Source organism: Pollachius pollachius (assembly GCF_949987615.1).
Source record: "Pollachius pollachius genome assembly, chromosome: 2".
Lineage (NCBI taxonomy): Eukaryota > Metazoa > Chordata > Actinopteri > Gadiformes > Gadidae > Pollachius > Pollachius pollachius.
Genome location: NC_136935.1, coordinates 45,033,108 through 45,048,731, shown reverse-complemented (window position 1 = coordinate 45,048,731; position 15,624 = coordinate 45,033,108). Strand labels below are relative to the sequence as shown.

At 50.7% G+C, this 15,624-nt stretch overlaps 1 protein-coding gene across 4 annotated transcripts in view; it reads right to left on the bottom strand.

The window, feature by feature from the left end:
* Positions 1 to 15,140, bottom strand: part of LOC307070496 (signal-induced proliferation-associated 1-like protein 2) — a 29,130-nt gene extending 13,990 nt beyond the window's left edge. For 3 of the 4 annotated variants that reach the window (XR_013811564.1, XM_079728995.1, XM_079728997.1), the window contains exons 1-10: positions 14,916 to 15,140; positions 10,405 to 11,750; positions 6,744 to 6,871; positions 5,819 to 6,007; positions 5,496 to 5,652; positions 5,161 to 5,264; positions 3,100 to 3,239; positions 2,460 to 3,009; positions 1,248 to 1,522; positions 386 to 607 (exon numbers count right to left, since the gene is read on the bottom strand). Coding sequence is in view for 3 of the 4 variants with exons in the window: in XM_079728995.1 (XP_079585121.1) it covers positions 386 to 607; positions 1,248 to 1,522; positions 2,460 to 3,009; positions 3,100 to 3,239; positions 5,161 to 5,264; positions 5,496 to 5,652; positions 5,819 to 6,007; positions 6,744 to 6,871; positions 10,405 to 11,524 (2,885 nt within the window). In the remaining variant the exon portion in view is untranslated. Of the gene's footprint in view, positions 1 to 385; positions 608 to 1,247; positions 1,523 to 2,459; positions 3,010 to 3,099; positions 3,240 to 5,160; positions 5,265 to 5,495; positions 5,653 to 5,818; positions 6,008 to 6,743; positions 6,872 to 10,404; positions 11,751 to 14,905 lie in introns of all 4 variants that reach the window. The other variant, XM_079728996.1, reaches the window with a different exon arrangement.
* Between the last annotated feature and the right edge of the window lie 484 nt (positions 15,141 to 15,624).

The window sequence follows — 15,624 nt, the reverse complement described above, 5'->3', positions numbered from 1 at the left end:
CTTTTTCACCAAAGGTGGCACCAAGGAGGGGGAATGGAGTTCTCGCGATCCCGATTTGACACAGAATTGATTGCATGAGATGTTTAGAGCACTTAGAAATGTGCTCTAAACCTCAAAAATGTTGACAAAAATATACCAACATTTGTATTAAACTCGTTGTGGATCAGAAATGATTTGACCGCACAATGCCTAGTCCTATTGCTCTGTCACCATGGTAACTAGGGTCTGTAACCATGGGAACTAGGTCTGTTACCATGCTCTGAAACTGCTCTGTTACCATGTTAAAATGGGTCTGTGACCATGGTAACAAGGGTATGTAACCGAGGTAACTAGGGTCTGTACCCATAGTAACGAGGGTCGGTACCCATAGTAACTAAGGTCCTACCTGCTGTTCTCTGGCCGGTCGAAGGAGCTGCTCCGCGAGATGGAGCCTGCAGGAGCATAGTGGAACATCTTCTGGGATGGGCTGGGGCCCTGACTGGGCGAGGCCCGGGGGCTAGGGCCCTGATTGGGCGAGGCCCTGGAGAGGGGCGGGGCCCCGGGTATGCCAGAGTGCCAGGGCTGGGCAGCCGTTCTGAAGTGACCCGGGTACATCTCTGTAAAACTCCTATAAAAACACAAACACACTGATGTAGACACCACCCTCCGAATCACTTTACCCTGGGAAACACCACCCTCAGAAACACACCACCCTCAGAAACACACCACCTTCAGAAACACCCCACCCTCAGAAACACCCCACCCTCAGAAACACCCCACCCTCAGAAACACCCCACCAGCAGAAACACCACCCTCAGAAACACCCCACCCTCAGAAACACAACACCCTCAGAAACACACCACCCTCAGAAACACACCACCTTCAGAAACACACCACCTTCAGAAACACCCCACCCTCAGAAACACCCCACCCTCAGAAACACCCCACCCTCAGAAACACCACCTTCAGAAACACTCCAACCTCAGAAACACACCACCCTGAGAAACACCCCACCCTCAGAAACACCACCCTCAGAAACACCACCTTGTTTAGAGGCTGGCTGCTGTCTCAAACACACTAATGGTTGTTGCCTCATGGACCACATGTTCTCAGGGCTGTTGATACGCTAGTGGTCCGACTGGGACCATCCCAGTACCTCCCCCTGCTGTAGTCACTGTGTGGGCACTAACTACATCAGGGGTTGCGGGTACGAACCCCTAGAGCATCCAGGTCTAGTCTGCAGGAGGAAGAGGAGGAAGAGGACGTACCTGCGCGGGGAGCCGTCCTCGTGCGGCGCTATGACGACCACGGCCACGGGCCCCGGGGTCCTCAGCAGCTCGATCATCTGCTGGTGGGCCAGCGTTGCCACGGCGACCTTGCAGATCTCCACCAGGCGGCAGCCGGGCCGCAGCCCCGTCTGCCAGGCGAAGCCGTAGGGCTCCAGGTCCGCCACCACGCCCTCGGCGTTGACGTGGAAACCCAGCTGGCCCAGGGAGTTCCTCCTCAGCACCGCCTCCACCGCCATGCAGCCCCGCGTCACCAGCTGCACACATCAAGACACACACACATTAATATACACACACACACACACACATTAATATACACACACACATTAATATACACACACACACACACACACACACATTAATATACACACACACACACACACACACACATTAATATACACACACACACACACACACACCAGTAATACACATACACACACACACACACACACACACACACACACACACACACACACACACACACCAGTAATACACGTACACACACACACACACACACATCAAGACACACAATAATACACACATACATTAAGACACACACACATTAATATACACACACACACACACCAGTAATAGACACACACACATTAATATACACACATTAATATACACACACACACACAAACACACCAGTAATACACACACACACACACATTAATATACACACACATTAATACACACACACACACACATTAATATACACACACACATTAATATACACACACACACACACACATTAATATACACACACACACACACACACACCAGTAATACACACACACACACATTAATATACACACACACACACACACACACCAGTAATACACACACACACACACACACACACACACACATCAAGACACACAATAATACACACATACATTAAGACACACACAAACATTAAGACACACACACACACACACATTAAGACACACACACACACACAATAATACACACACATACATTAAGGCAAACACACACAATAATACACACACATACACACACACCAGTAATACACACACATATACATTAATACACACACATATACATTAATACACACACACAAACACACATTAACACACATGAACACACACAGAAACACACATTAATACAATCAGAGATTGTCCAATCTATCTCCCTCCCACAAGAGGGGGGGGCGCTGGAACAGGAAGTGACCTGGAGGCGCTGGCTGAGGTCCCTCCCTTCGTCCTGCAGGCTGAACGTCACGCGCTCTCCTCTCTGGTAGTAGATCTTCCCCTCGCCGCGCGCCACACTCCAGCCAATCACGTCGCGGCAGGAGCAGTTGAACACCACCTCCCCCGTGTCCTCCCCCACCAGCACCACCGTCTCCTGGGACACGGCGAGGAGACAGGCGACGCCCGCCACCGCGGCGGGCCAGGCCACGCCCCCGGCGGCGTGCAGGTTGGCCTGGCCGGGGGGCCTGGAGCGCTCCTTCTTCTTCCCGCCCAGCGTGATGAAGCTGAAGCGGGGGGCGGGGCCGTCGAGGGGCGTGGCCGACTGCCAGGTGGCCACCAGCTGGCGCAGGGCCAGGTGACGCTCCTGGGCGGCGGCGGGGGCGGAGCTGGCCGCCTTGCGCACGGCGTTCTGCCCGTTGATGATCTTGGCGAGCAGGAAGTCCCCGAGGGCGGGGCCGTGGGGGAAGGTGGCGCCTGGGGGGAGGGGCGGCCCGAAGGCGGGAACGTCTCTGGGTCTCGTCACGGCAACGCTGAACAACAAAGAAGAGGAACAGCTCCTTCACACACGCGCCCTCTCTACTGGCTCAGTGGGAGAGCTTCACATGAAGGGGGCCACTGACCTGTAGCAGAGTTCGGCGGTACCGAGCCCGTGAACGCGGACCACCAGGTAGACCCCCTGGGGGGAGGGTCCGATGGGGGTGAAGGGAGGGGCCCCAGGCTCCTGGAAGACGAGCTGCACCCCCTGCTGGTTCCTCAGCAGCTGGAAGCAGAGAACATAATTAATACTCCAATGAACAACTGATCCTTCAGCGGACCTACTATCCAACACAGTGTGATCCTATTGGACCAGACCTGAGACTATGATCCAACACAGTCTGATCCTATTGGACCAGACCTGAGACTATGATCCAACACAGTCTGATCCTATTGGACCAGCCCTGAGACTATGATCCAACACAGTGTGATCCTATTGGACCAGACCTGAGACTATGATCCAACACAGTGTGATCCTATTGGACCAGACCTGAGACTATGATCCAACACAGTGTGATCCTATTGGACCAGACCTGAGACTATGATCCAACACAGTGTGATCCTATTGGACAAGACCTGAGACTATGATCCAACACAGTCTGATCCTATTGGACCAGACCTGAGACTATGATCCAACACAGTGTGATCCTATTGGACAAGACCTGAGACTATGATCCAACACAGTCTGATCATATTGGACCAGACCTGAGACTATGATCCAACACAGTCTGATCCTACCAGGCCTGAAACTATGATCCAGCAGTCTGATCCAACCAGACTATGATCCTACACGCGGTCAAAACACAGTCTTAAGCTGAATTTGAATTAAACAACATTAAGTTTCTCCAGCTGCCAACACCCACCCCAAACCCACCCACACCCTCACACACACAAAGCTGCACATTGAATCGTTGCTACAGCAACGATTCCAGCAACAGCGATTCCAATTATCACGTGTGTGTAAAGAGCATTCGTTAGCGGGTGAGAAGCCTCCCCCCGTGTGGGAGGAGAGGGGAGGGTGTCAATTCTGGTTTATTTCCAATTAAAAATCTACAACCTCGTTCACACCGAATAATTGCAAAGCACAGCCTCGATAACATCTCGGTAAACAAGGAGAAGGGGTAGGGAGTTGGTCCGCCATCATATCCACTCACCTCCATCTCAAGAACATCGGAAGATTTATCAAGAAGAGCCACATTAAAAACACATGTACCGTCTGCAAATAGACAGACCGCGATGTTAGTGGTTCGTTTGGTTTAGTGAGCAATGGTTACTTTAGGAATTAAGTTAGAGATGGTTAAGTTTAGGTATTAGGTTTAAATTTGGTTAGGTATTAGATTAGGAGTTGGTTAAGTTTTGGTCGCTAGGTTAGAGGTGGTTAGGTTAGGTATTAGGTACAATTAAAGGTGGTTAAGTTTAGGTATTAGGTTAAAGGGTGTTTAGGTTAGGTATTAGGTGAGAGATGGCTTGTTTAGGCATTAGGTTGGAGGTCTTTGTTTTGCTATTAGGTTAAATAATAAGTAAAGGGGTTAAGTTACGGGTTAGTGTTTCTGGTCAGCCAGAGTGTAGTTCAATCAGAGGACCCTTCAGACATCTGAACAAGGCGGTTGGAGATGTTCAAACCTCCAGAGCATCAGGTTTAGGGATAGAGGATCAGTGTTAGGGTTAGACGGCGAGGGATAGAGGATCAGTGTTATGGTTTGAGGGTTAGGGATAGAGGATCAGTGTTAGGTTTAGAGGGCTAGGGATAGAGGATCAGTGTAAGGGTTTGAGGGTTAGGGATAGAGGATCAGTGTTAGGGTTTGAGGGTTAGGGATAGAGGATCAGTGTTAGGGTTTGAGGGTTAGGGATAGAGGATCGGTGTTTGGTTTAGAGGGCTAGGGTTAGAGGATCAGTGTTAGGGTTTGAGGGTTAGGGATAGAGGATCGTGTTTGGTTTAGAGGGCTAGGGTTAGAGGATCAGTGTTAGGGTTTGAGGGTTAGAGATAGAGGATCAGTGTTAGGGTTTGAGGGTTAGGGATAGAGGATCGGTGTTAGGGTTTGGGGGTTAGGGATAGAGGATCAGAGTTAGTGTTTGAGGGTTAGGGATAAGGGATCGGTGCTAGGGATAGCGGGTCAGGGGTAGAGGATAAGCATGAGGGTGTTCACCTGCTGAGGGTCACTGGCTATGCTGGACGTCGGCGTTGAGATATGGAACATGACCTCGTGGTCTTTGTAGGTAGCATACACACAGTGACTTCCTGCCAAGCCCGCTAGGAGAAAGGAAGTGAGGTCAGAGATACACCACAATTAGGGTTTTTGATCCAAAATTGATATGGTTAGGCAAATGCTCTGCTCAAGATATAAAAAATAGATAAAATACTACAAAAATAGGGGGAGGGCTAGGGTCTGGGGGAGGGTTAGGGTCTGGGTCAGGGCTATGTTCTGGGGGAGGGGTAAGGGGTAAGGGTGTGGGGTTAGGGTCAGGCCTAGGGGTCAGGTACCATCGGCGTTCAGCTGGGCTGGGTTCTGGGGAATCTTCTGACCCAGGAGATCCAGGAAGTTATTCAGAGCGGGACTGGACCAATCACTGTCCCCCGTCTGGCTGCCGCCCGGGATGCCCCTACAGAGCAGCACCCCGACCTGGTGCTGTAGACTAACCTAAAACACACACACACACACACACACACACACACACACCATTAGCATAGTGTTAAGCAGTAGTATTGTAGTATTATGAGGAGTCAGGGTGTGTAGTATAGTAGTAGTAGTATTATGAGGAGTCAGGGTTAATAGTATAGAATAGTATGAGGGTCAGGGGGCTCACCCCCTGCTGGTCCAGTTGGAGGAGGAGCTCCGGGACGGCGGGGGCGGAGCTAGCCACACGCAGACAGGAAGTGCTGAGCTCCGGGAGGACGTAATCCAGCACCTCCTTCAGGGGGAGTCCCCGGGGACCCCCGTGTTTAGAGGAGGAGGGGACAGAGTCCTCCAGGATGGACCCTCTTAAGGTACTGGGCTGGGGGGGGGATGACAGACAGAGACAGAGAGACAAAGACAGGGAGAGAGAGAGAGAGAGACAACATTAGGACGTAGATGTTGACATTAGGGAACCAGCACCCAGAACATGAGGCACCGAATACATGAGGATGAGATGAAGGCGTGATTTAGATCCACTCTCCACATTATGGGTTATATATTTTTAAATGAAAGCGAACAGCCATGCTGTTATCTTGCTGAACCGATGATGTGAACGGTCCACGTATCAGAGGTTTACGTTACACACGGGACATTGCACAACAGAACTCAGGCAACACGCTCAGCTTGACCTATATTCTTTACATTCTTAATGTATCATTTAGCTTTTCTTCCTTGAGCCAACAGACCGAAACAGATTCCTAGTTTGAGACAGCCTACTTCATCATGATTTATGATAAACGGCCTATTACTGGATTGGGATGGGCAACTTCATCATGATCTTTGATATAAGGAGAGGTTCCTGGTTTGAGATAGCCTACTTAATCATAATCTGTGATAAAGGACAGATTCCTGGTTTGGGATAGCCTACTTCATCATAACCTATGATAAAGGACAGATTCCTGGTTGGGGTGGCCAACTTCAGCATGATCTTTGATAAAAGAAGATATTCCTGGTTTGGGATAGCCTACTTCATCATGATCTGTGATAAAGGACAGATTCCTGGTTCTCCATCATGATGTCATCTGTAATAAAGGGCCGTTAGAGGGGCGTCCTACCTGGCTGGTCCTCAGGATGATCCGGTAGTTGTACTGAGGTCCATCTCTATCATCCTCCAGCTTCTCCCTCCGCACGCTGAGAGACACCGGCCCCAGGAACTGGTCCGTCCCCAGGAAGTTCTGGTGCTCTAACCCAGGAAAGAGACCAGGAGTTAAAAGTGTGGGGTTGTTTGGGGTCTATACTTCTCTGCTTTGTCATCAGCAGACTCCTTAACAGTGAAAAGAAGGGAGTTAGGGAGAGGGAATGACAGCTCAGGACTGCAGGGGGAATCAAGACTGTGGTCACTTGACAGGCCAACATTTTCATTAACGTACTGACCCGTTTACACGGCAGGGAGCAAACCGGCTTCTGCCTTCCCAGGGTGACACCTGGTTTGTGGTTTGCACGTCTACCAACCGCCTGCAGCTCTGTGTTGGTACATGTCTGGACTATGCAGTACATTTTAGATATGCATCTGAGTCAAGGTTTGGCTGCTATGTGTTGGTACCAGTCTGGACTATGCAGTACATTTTAGATATGCGTCTGAGTTAAGTTTGGTTGCTTTGTATTGGTACCAGCCTGGACTATGCAGTCAATTATATGCATCTGATTAAATGTTTATCTGTTTTGTATTGGTACCAGTCTAGACTATGCTGTACATTATATATATGCATCCGAGTCAAGGTTTGTCTGCTCTGTGATGCGTGGTATAATGCTGATATGGATGCATGTTTGAGATGTCAAGCGAATCCTAACTAATACATCGGATTGCTGCGTCGTTGCTCATGGCGATGAATTAGTATGGCCCAAAGGTCAAACGGTATACATCTCAACATCGTGCTCTGACACATGGAAACCCGAGTTCACGCTCTCAGGATTCAGATGAGTCAGAAGCCATCTGACAGATGGAGTGGACAGATTGACATTGGCGGCTCGGAGTGCAGCTCTTCTTCTGTGGTAGCAGGATGCCCTACTGCTGCTCCCCACAACATCCAGCCCACTTTCAAGAAGAGCAGAAAGTAAGCACTATATTGCTGATGATGTACATGTAGCTAGCTACTCCTACTTTTTCACATAGCTAGCTAATCCTACCAGAACACGTAGCTGGGTACTCCTACCAGAACATGTAGCTAGTTACTCCAACCAGTACATGTAGCTAGTTACTCCTACCAGTACATGTAGCTAGTTACTCCAACCAGTACATGTAGCTAGTTACTCCTACCAGAACATGTAGCTAGTTACTCCAACCAGTACATGTAGCTAGTTACTCCAACCAGTACATGTAGCTAGTTACTCCTACCAGTACATGTAGCTAGTTACTCCTACCAGTACATGTAGCTAGTTACTCCTACCAGTACATGTAGCTAGTTACTCCTACCAGTAGCTCCTCCAGAACAAGAACGCAGGCTGGTGATGTTGAAATCCGGTTTGTTGTAGAGTTTGAAGAAAATGATACATGAAGATGGTGATTCATGCTGCCATGTAGGAGATCTCCCTGAGTGTGTGTGGTAATGGCTGGTTTAAAAAAAAAAAAAAAAATTCTAACTGAAGGACAAGTTTCAACTTAAACTTAGATTTTCTCTTTCTCTTAAACTAAACAGACCGAAATATATGGTCCATCATTTGCAGCCTCTTAATGAACCCTCTCATTCTACTGTTTAAATGGGGACCATATATTTTGCAATGTAATATGTCACTGCATCTGTGGTGGCCTGCCTCGGGGCTCTTTCTTGTCATAAGGAATAACTGTTGAAAATGCTGCTGCCTGTGGCTTGAGCTGGCCTCTGCATCTCTTGGTGCAACATACACAATGTGGTTATATGGCAATACAGCATGTCTTATATGATCGTCAAAATAGTAATCTATGCCATTTTATCACTGTTACTCAAAGAAGTCCTTAAGAGAACAGGATTACATTACTTTTTTTTTTGCTACGCGCCAAAATACTATGTCAGCGCTCCACTCGAACGCAGGTCAACGTCTTTCTGTGACGCCGAAATGTCTGTAGGTATACTCTTCAACATCATAACCATGGGTCATCGGAGGTGAGTTGTGTGTGCACATGTAGCGCTCGGTCCGGGTAGCGGTCGAACACTGCGGTGTCCGACAGCAGGTTAGGCTTCCCGGGCACGTATAGCATAACGCCACGGTGTGTGTGGCTCTGTGGAGCTCTGTCTGAGCAGCAGTTTATTCTGATGTCTGCGTCCAAGTGAGGGATAAGCTACTAAGTTGAACGCCACGGTGTGTGGCGCATTTCATACACAACGCCGGTCATTATAAAGCTATTTACAACGTTACTAAAAAAGTATCACAAAGTTGACGCCCCCGCCTTCCCAGAACTCTCTGCACAAAGCCCAATTTTTAAACAGCGTTCGATCCAAGCTGAAACAGCGGATCTATTGCAGAGACAGAGCAAAACAAATCTGCAGTCTAGATGCGGTGTTGCGGTTAAGACATTTCACAAACCATAGGAAAGTATAAATATTAATCAATCCATCAAATCGAAAAAAATCTCCCAGCCTTAAATCAGCCTGAGAAGAGAGTTAGATAGGTCAGGGTTGAGAGGAGACTGAGATAGGACAAGGCTGAGAGGAGAAAGGGCTGGAGGAGACAGAGAGGAGACAGGGCTGGAGGAGACTGAGAGACCAAAGGGCTGATTATGATCCCACGTCACGCAACGCAAGGACCACGCAGACGCTTCGACACATTCGTGAACCTGTTTTGGTTCTGCGTCGGGTTTTAGTGAGCGGACCAATCACAGCCCTTGCTGCTGCGTCGCCTCGACGGAAGGTTAACATTTTTGGGAGGCGCACGTCCGGCCCTTTCGGTGGACGCAAGGAGGGCCCGCAAGGATGTAACGGGTCCGATGCGGGAACGTGGGACCATAATCAGCCCTTAAGAGAGGAGAGACAGAGAGGAGACAGAGAGGAGACAGAGCTGAGAGGAGACTAAGAGGAGAAGGGAGGAGACAAAAAGGAGACAGGGAGGAGACAGAGAGGAGACAGGGAGGAGGCAGGGAGGAGACAGGGAGGAGACAGGGAGGAGACAGAGAGGAGAGGAGACTAAGAGGAGAAGGGAGGAGACAAAAAGGAGACAGGGAGGAGACAGAGAGGAGAAAGAGAGGAGACAGGGAGGAGACAGAGAGGAGAGGAGACAGAGAGGAGAAAGAGAGGAGACAGCGAGGAGACAGGGAGGAGACAGAGAGGAGAGGAGACAGAGAGGAGACAGAGAGGAGAGAAGACAGAGAGGAGACAAAGCTGAGAGGAGACAGCGAGGAGACAGAGAGGAGACAGCGAGGAGACAGCGAGGAGACAGAGAGGAGACAGAGAGGAGAGGAGACAGCGAGGAGACAGCGAGGAGACAGAGGAGACAGAGAGGAGACAGGGAGGAGACAGGGAGGAGACAGAGAGGAGACAGAGAGGAGAGGAGACAGAGAGGAGAGGAGACAGAGAGGAGACAAAGCTGAGAGGAGACAGCGAGGAGACAGAGAGGAGACAGCGAGGAGACAGAGAGGAGAGGAGACAGCGAGGAGACAGAGAGGAGAGGAGACAGCGAGGAGACAGCGAGGAGACAGGGAGGAGACAGGGAGGAGACAGAGAGGAGACAGAGAGGAGACAGCGAGGAGACAGAGAGGAGACAGCGAGGAGACAGGGCTGCGAGGTGGAGTCCAGGTGTTCCTACCTCTGTTGTAGAAGTACTTTTTGTAGTAGAAAGCCCCTTGGTCCAGGTGCTCCACGGTAAAGCCGCTCTCCAGGTCCCCGGGGAACACCGGCCGGCCCCTGGGCACCTCCAGCACCGACACGGCCGCGTTGGGGACGCTGGCGCTAGAGTCCATGACAGCGCCCTCCCCCTCTCGCTCTTCCCCTGTCTCCCGGCGATACGCCGGCCAGCAGGACACCAGCTGACTGCTCCTCCCCTCTGCGGGGTCGGCCACGCCCCCTGGCGCCGCACCGAGGCCCCGGGACGCCACAGCGTCCCCCGGTCCGCTGTTCCTCCTCCCGTTACCGCGGCTCCCCCCAGCCTGGCTGGGGCTGAAGAGCAGGCTCTGGACGTCGTGGTGGGAGAAACACGTGGGGGCCGTCAGGTGGCGGGGCCCCGGGGCCTCCCGGGACGCCGGCGGCGCTTCGGGCTTCACACTCTTGAGGCGTTTGAAGATGGACGTCTCCGCCTTCTCCTGCTTGCCCCGCTGCATGGCGGGGCGGTCCCGCTGGGCGCAGATGAGCAGCGAGGGGTCCACGTAGTCGCCCCGCGCGATCTGGGCGGCGGTGAGGAGGCTGGGCGACAGCAACGGAGGGAAGCCGCCGGGAGGGGCGCTGGGCTGCTCCTGCCGCACCTCCCTGTCCGGCCCGAGGGCCACCAGGGGCCCGAGGACGTCCTGAGAGGAGTGGCCCCCCAGCGAGGAGGTGCTCCCGTACTCGCGGCGCAGCGTGGCCCCGCAGTAGTCCTGGTCCTCGTCGGCCCCCAGGTCACTGAGGGTGACCTCGCTGTTGCTCCTCTTGATGCGGGCCAGGCTGCGCATGGGGCCATGGCTGAGCATCTCGCTCAGCGGGTGGGGGGCGGCCCGCCCCAGGAGGGCGTCCTGGCCCAGCAGGTGGTCCGGCATGCTGGGCAGCAGGCTGTCGTACCGTGGCGGGGGTCTGGCTTCCCAGACGTCCTTACGCTGAGGCCATTCAGACACCCTGGCCCGGACGCCCATCTTGGGCATGGGGTTGCAGGGCGGGGCGCTGGTGGGGGGCGGCCCCATGGTCTGAAGACTGTTGCTCTTCTGGATGACCGGGTTCTGGGGGACCGGGTTCTGCATACAGGCCCACACTCAGCTACAACCTCAACACTCCACGGCGTCTGGAGGAAGGTCTGCTCATGTCCTTAGTGAGGTTCCTTAGTGACTCTGCTCATGTCCTTAGTGAGGAGCCTTAGTGAGGAGCCTTAGTGAGTCTGCTCATGTCCTTAGTGACGAAGCCTGCTAGGCTGTGATTTCATGATCCCAGCGATCAGGCTGATCTCTAGGATGGTTCCTTCCGGAGGATCTGAAAGAGAAAGACGAAGATATTGTGAAAGATAAAATAGTGACTAGTGAGATAAGAGTTGACGATGACGCCTGGTGACGGTTGTAAACTAGACACTTCCTTCTGAGTGTTGGGAAATGACGAGGCTTTAGGAGAAACCACAGCTGATGAATAGGAACCGCAATGTAGACCTTTATCCTTCATTTTGTTTCAGCCACTAATGATATGGATCACATGGTTCTATCACACATCTCCTGTAACGGCACCTAGGCTTGCGGGCTCCAACCAGAGGTAACAAATACAACAGGACAAGCCCGACTGGAAGGCTGTTCACACACTAAAGGAAAAGGAGGATGCAAGTATCTCATATTCACTTTAGTCTTCCCCTAGAGGCTATGGCCGGACATACCCCACTGTGTCATTGAAGGTGATAAATATCTTACATTCCCTTATTTTTTATTATCTTCATATTGAAACTGAGATAAAATATATTCTCAAAATTTTATCTGAAGTATCCCTAGAACCACACTCTTAGTGGTCCTACCTTTATGGTGTATGATGGGGGTTAAAGTGCTACTGCTATGACGAATGATGGAGGTTGTAGTGCTACTGCTATGGTGTATGACACACACAGCCTCAACACAACACAGCCTGCCTCATCACAGCCTCAACACAACACAGCCTCAACACAACACAGCCTGCGTCATCACAACACAACACAGCCTGCCTTATCACAACACAGCCTCAACACAACACAGCCTGCGTCATCACAGCCCGAACACAACACAGCCTCATCACAACACAGCCTGCGTCATCACAACACAACACAGCCTGCCTTATCACAACACAGCCTCATCACAACACTGTACAGCGTAGGTATATGTCATGTGTGTATGTACAGTGTATAGGTTAGTACTGTGTGTATGTGTAGGCAGTGCATATACAGTATGTGTTGGTACTTGGTGACTGACTAACTGTCTAGACAACTTGCCAGTGGTTGTTGTTGTTATTTCTAAAAGACAGGAAGGCTGGCGTGGCTCTTCCTGTTTGGCGGGCTGTGACGCATGGGGCGTGTTTGTTTTGCCCTCCTCAGAGCCAGGTATACAAGGCTAACCCCGCCCTGCTCCAAAACACCTTCTACAGCTCCTCCACCCACTGAACTACACAGGGAATAGAACCCCTAACCCTGCAGTGTTGGTGCCATGCTCAAGCGGATCTGAACTCTATTTGATGTAATTAGAAGGTGGTGTCCATAAGTCAGAGGTCATGGAGTGGCGACAGGCCCCGTCAACAACCTGTAAGAAGATCAGCTGTGACCTCTGACCTGACATGACAAGTCTGACATGTTGACTTTCAAATTGGGCTGCCATGCCCTATGAGCAAACTAGCATTACATGTTGAAGAGCAATCCCTCGATAGACGGTTCTACTTGGGAGAGGGGTCTGATACCTCCAGGATGCCATGAAGCACAGTTCCTTCGTGTGTGTGTGTGTGTGTGTGTGTGTGTGTGTGTGTGTGTGTGTGTGTGTGTGTGTGTGTGTGTGTGTGTGTGTGTGTGTGTGTGTGTGTGTGTGTGTGTGTGTGTGTGCATGCTTGTGCGTGTGTAACAGATGTCTTATAAAACCCATGTGACTCATTACTCCTCAGGGCTGAACTGGTAGGAACACCACCTCCCTCCGACCACACACCACCTAACTCCACCCAGACACCACCTAACTCCACCCAGACACCACCTCCCCTCCACCCAGACACCACCTAACTCCACCCAGACACTTCTTCATTCAGGCACTTTCATTTGAGGGGATTTCTGCTTCTTCTAGGGGCTGGATGAATCAGGCTGAGGCCCTCTGGGACATGCTTAAAGGGTTCAGATGTAGAAACACCTGGGAGGAGAGCATATGGGTCTGATCCAACTACAACAGAAGGCATCCCTTTATGTCTATGGTCTATACTGGGATTTAGATAGGGCTCTAACGGCAGCAGGCAGACCACAGGACCAACGGCCGGTCAGTGAGCCAGCCCCCCTGAGCAGGGAGATGCTGGGACGACCGGCCTGACTCGGCGCTACACTCCTGCCCCGAACGTTTGAAACACAATCTGCAGTCCCAACTGCTGTTTCAAACTTAAACAGGTCAGTGAAGAGAAACAGGTCAGCAGAGAGACAGTACACACGACACACAGCAACTAACTAACCCTAAACCAAACCAACTAACCTAGGCAAAGTCAAGCTGACTTTGACTTTTTTACTCATAGAGAGAAAGATACAGAGAGAGGAAAAGTGAAAGCAAGAGAGCGACAGGAACCATGTGACCTCAAGGTCGTCATGAGATGGACTTCAGGTCGATGATTTCACCGCTGATCCATCCGGCCCAGCCGGAGGTCAGCCCTGGGCCTCTTCCATGATGCGTTACCGTGGCAACCATATCGTCCGTCTCCCCCCCTGACCCGCTTCCTACCATGGTACCACACACACACACACACACACTCACACTCCCTATCGACAACCTGCTGTTATGTCATCTTCATTAATTTAAATAACTTTAGCAACCCAATGAACACGAGGTACACACACTAACACTAGACCAACTAGATGAGCCAGCCACCTCCTACCGCGCAGCGGGGGTCGGGGAGCTCCCAGCGGGGGTGAGGGAAAGGCCTGCCCGCTGAAAGACCCTTTCAGCTCCTCCAAACAAAACAGACATTTGCTGGAACGGTCGCCTCCAAAACTTATTCAAAACCTCTCAAACTCTCAGGCAAGCCGCCAATATCCCACATAGGAACATGAAGTAGAGTAAAACACGACGATAACCAGGACGTGCTAACTTTCCAGTAACGTTGGGCGGACGCTTGTTGTAGTGTGAGGACCGTTTGTCTGAGCAGCGGGGTTCGGGAGTTCAACCAACCAAATGGTGTTGTGTTGTTTCAGACTAAAGCCGTTAAACACCGCAGGATTTGGCCCCGCATGGCCGCTCTTAATCTGGTTTGATCGGGAATTACTGTCGATTTGTACCCGCTTTGTTGTGTGTTTATAGAGATTAGCGATTTTAAATTCAGTCCCGTCGAGAAGAGTTAAACACCGGCTGGGAAACCAGAAGTTACTCCTAGCATCGACTCAGCGATCACAGTGTGCGACGTTAACGTCGACAAAACATTTAACTAGAAAAGGATTTACGCACTGTGTCCTACCTTCCTACAGAACGATAGAGTTGTGAATCAACGCGAAGCCACCTCGACACACTCCGTCTCCGCTCCGTAAACTTTCCTGCCTCCGGTACATTCCTGTTGAAAACTAAGTCCGGGTTGGGCTCCTCCACACCGATAGACTCTTCGTTCCCAGCCGCCTGGTCCTGGTATGGCTTGGCTTGGAACACCCACTGGAATGGCTCGGCTTGGAACACCCACTGGAATGGCTCGGCTTGGAACACAGGCTGGAATGGCTCGTTTAGGAATTGTTGGTTTGGATGACAGGCTGTGCCGGCGGAACCCCGCCCCTCCCTCTCAGCACTGAGGCCTGAGAAATATAAACCGTCATCCTTGCTACAAGGTTTGCAAGAGTATCTACGAAACATTAAAATAAATGGAAATCCTGAGTATAATTGCATTTTTTTGGTATTTTATTATTTGATTCTTATTAATTTTGTTGTGTTCATGAGTGTGTATTTATTAATTTTGTAGGTAGTGTTATTAGTATGTGTTTATTGTGTGAATTAATTGGTGAATTAATGCCTGCGCAACCAAAAAAATAAGACAAAATAAAAATAAATGTACAAAATAAAGTTATGAATGCAAAATAAAATCCACTTAAAAAAGTAACAAAAGAAGCCAAAACATTAGCGCTTAATTTAGGAAAACCGATATCTCCTTAACTCCAATATTTCAGTTAATTATGTTAACA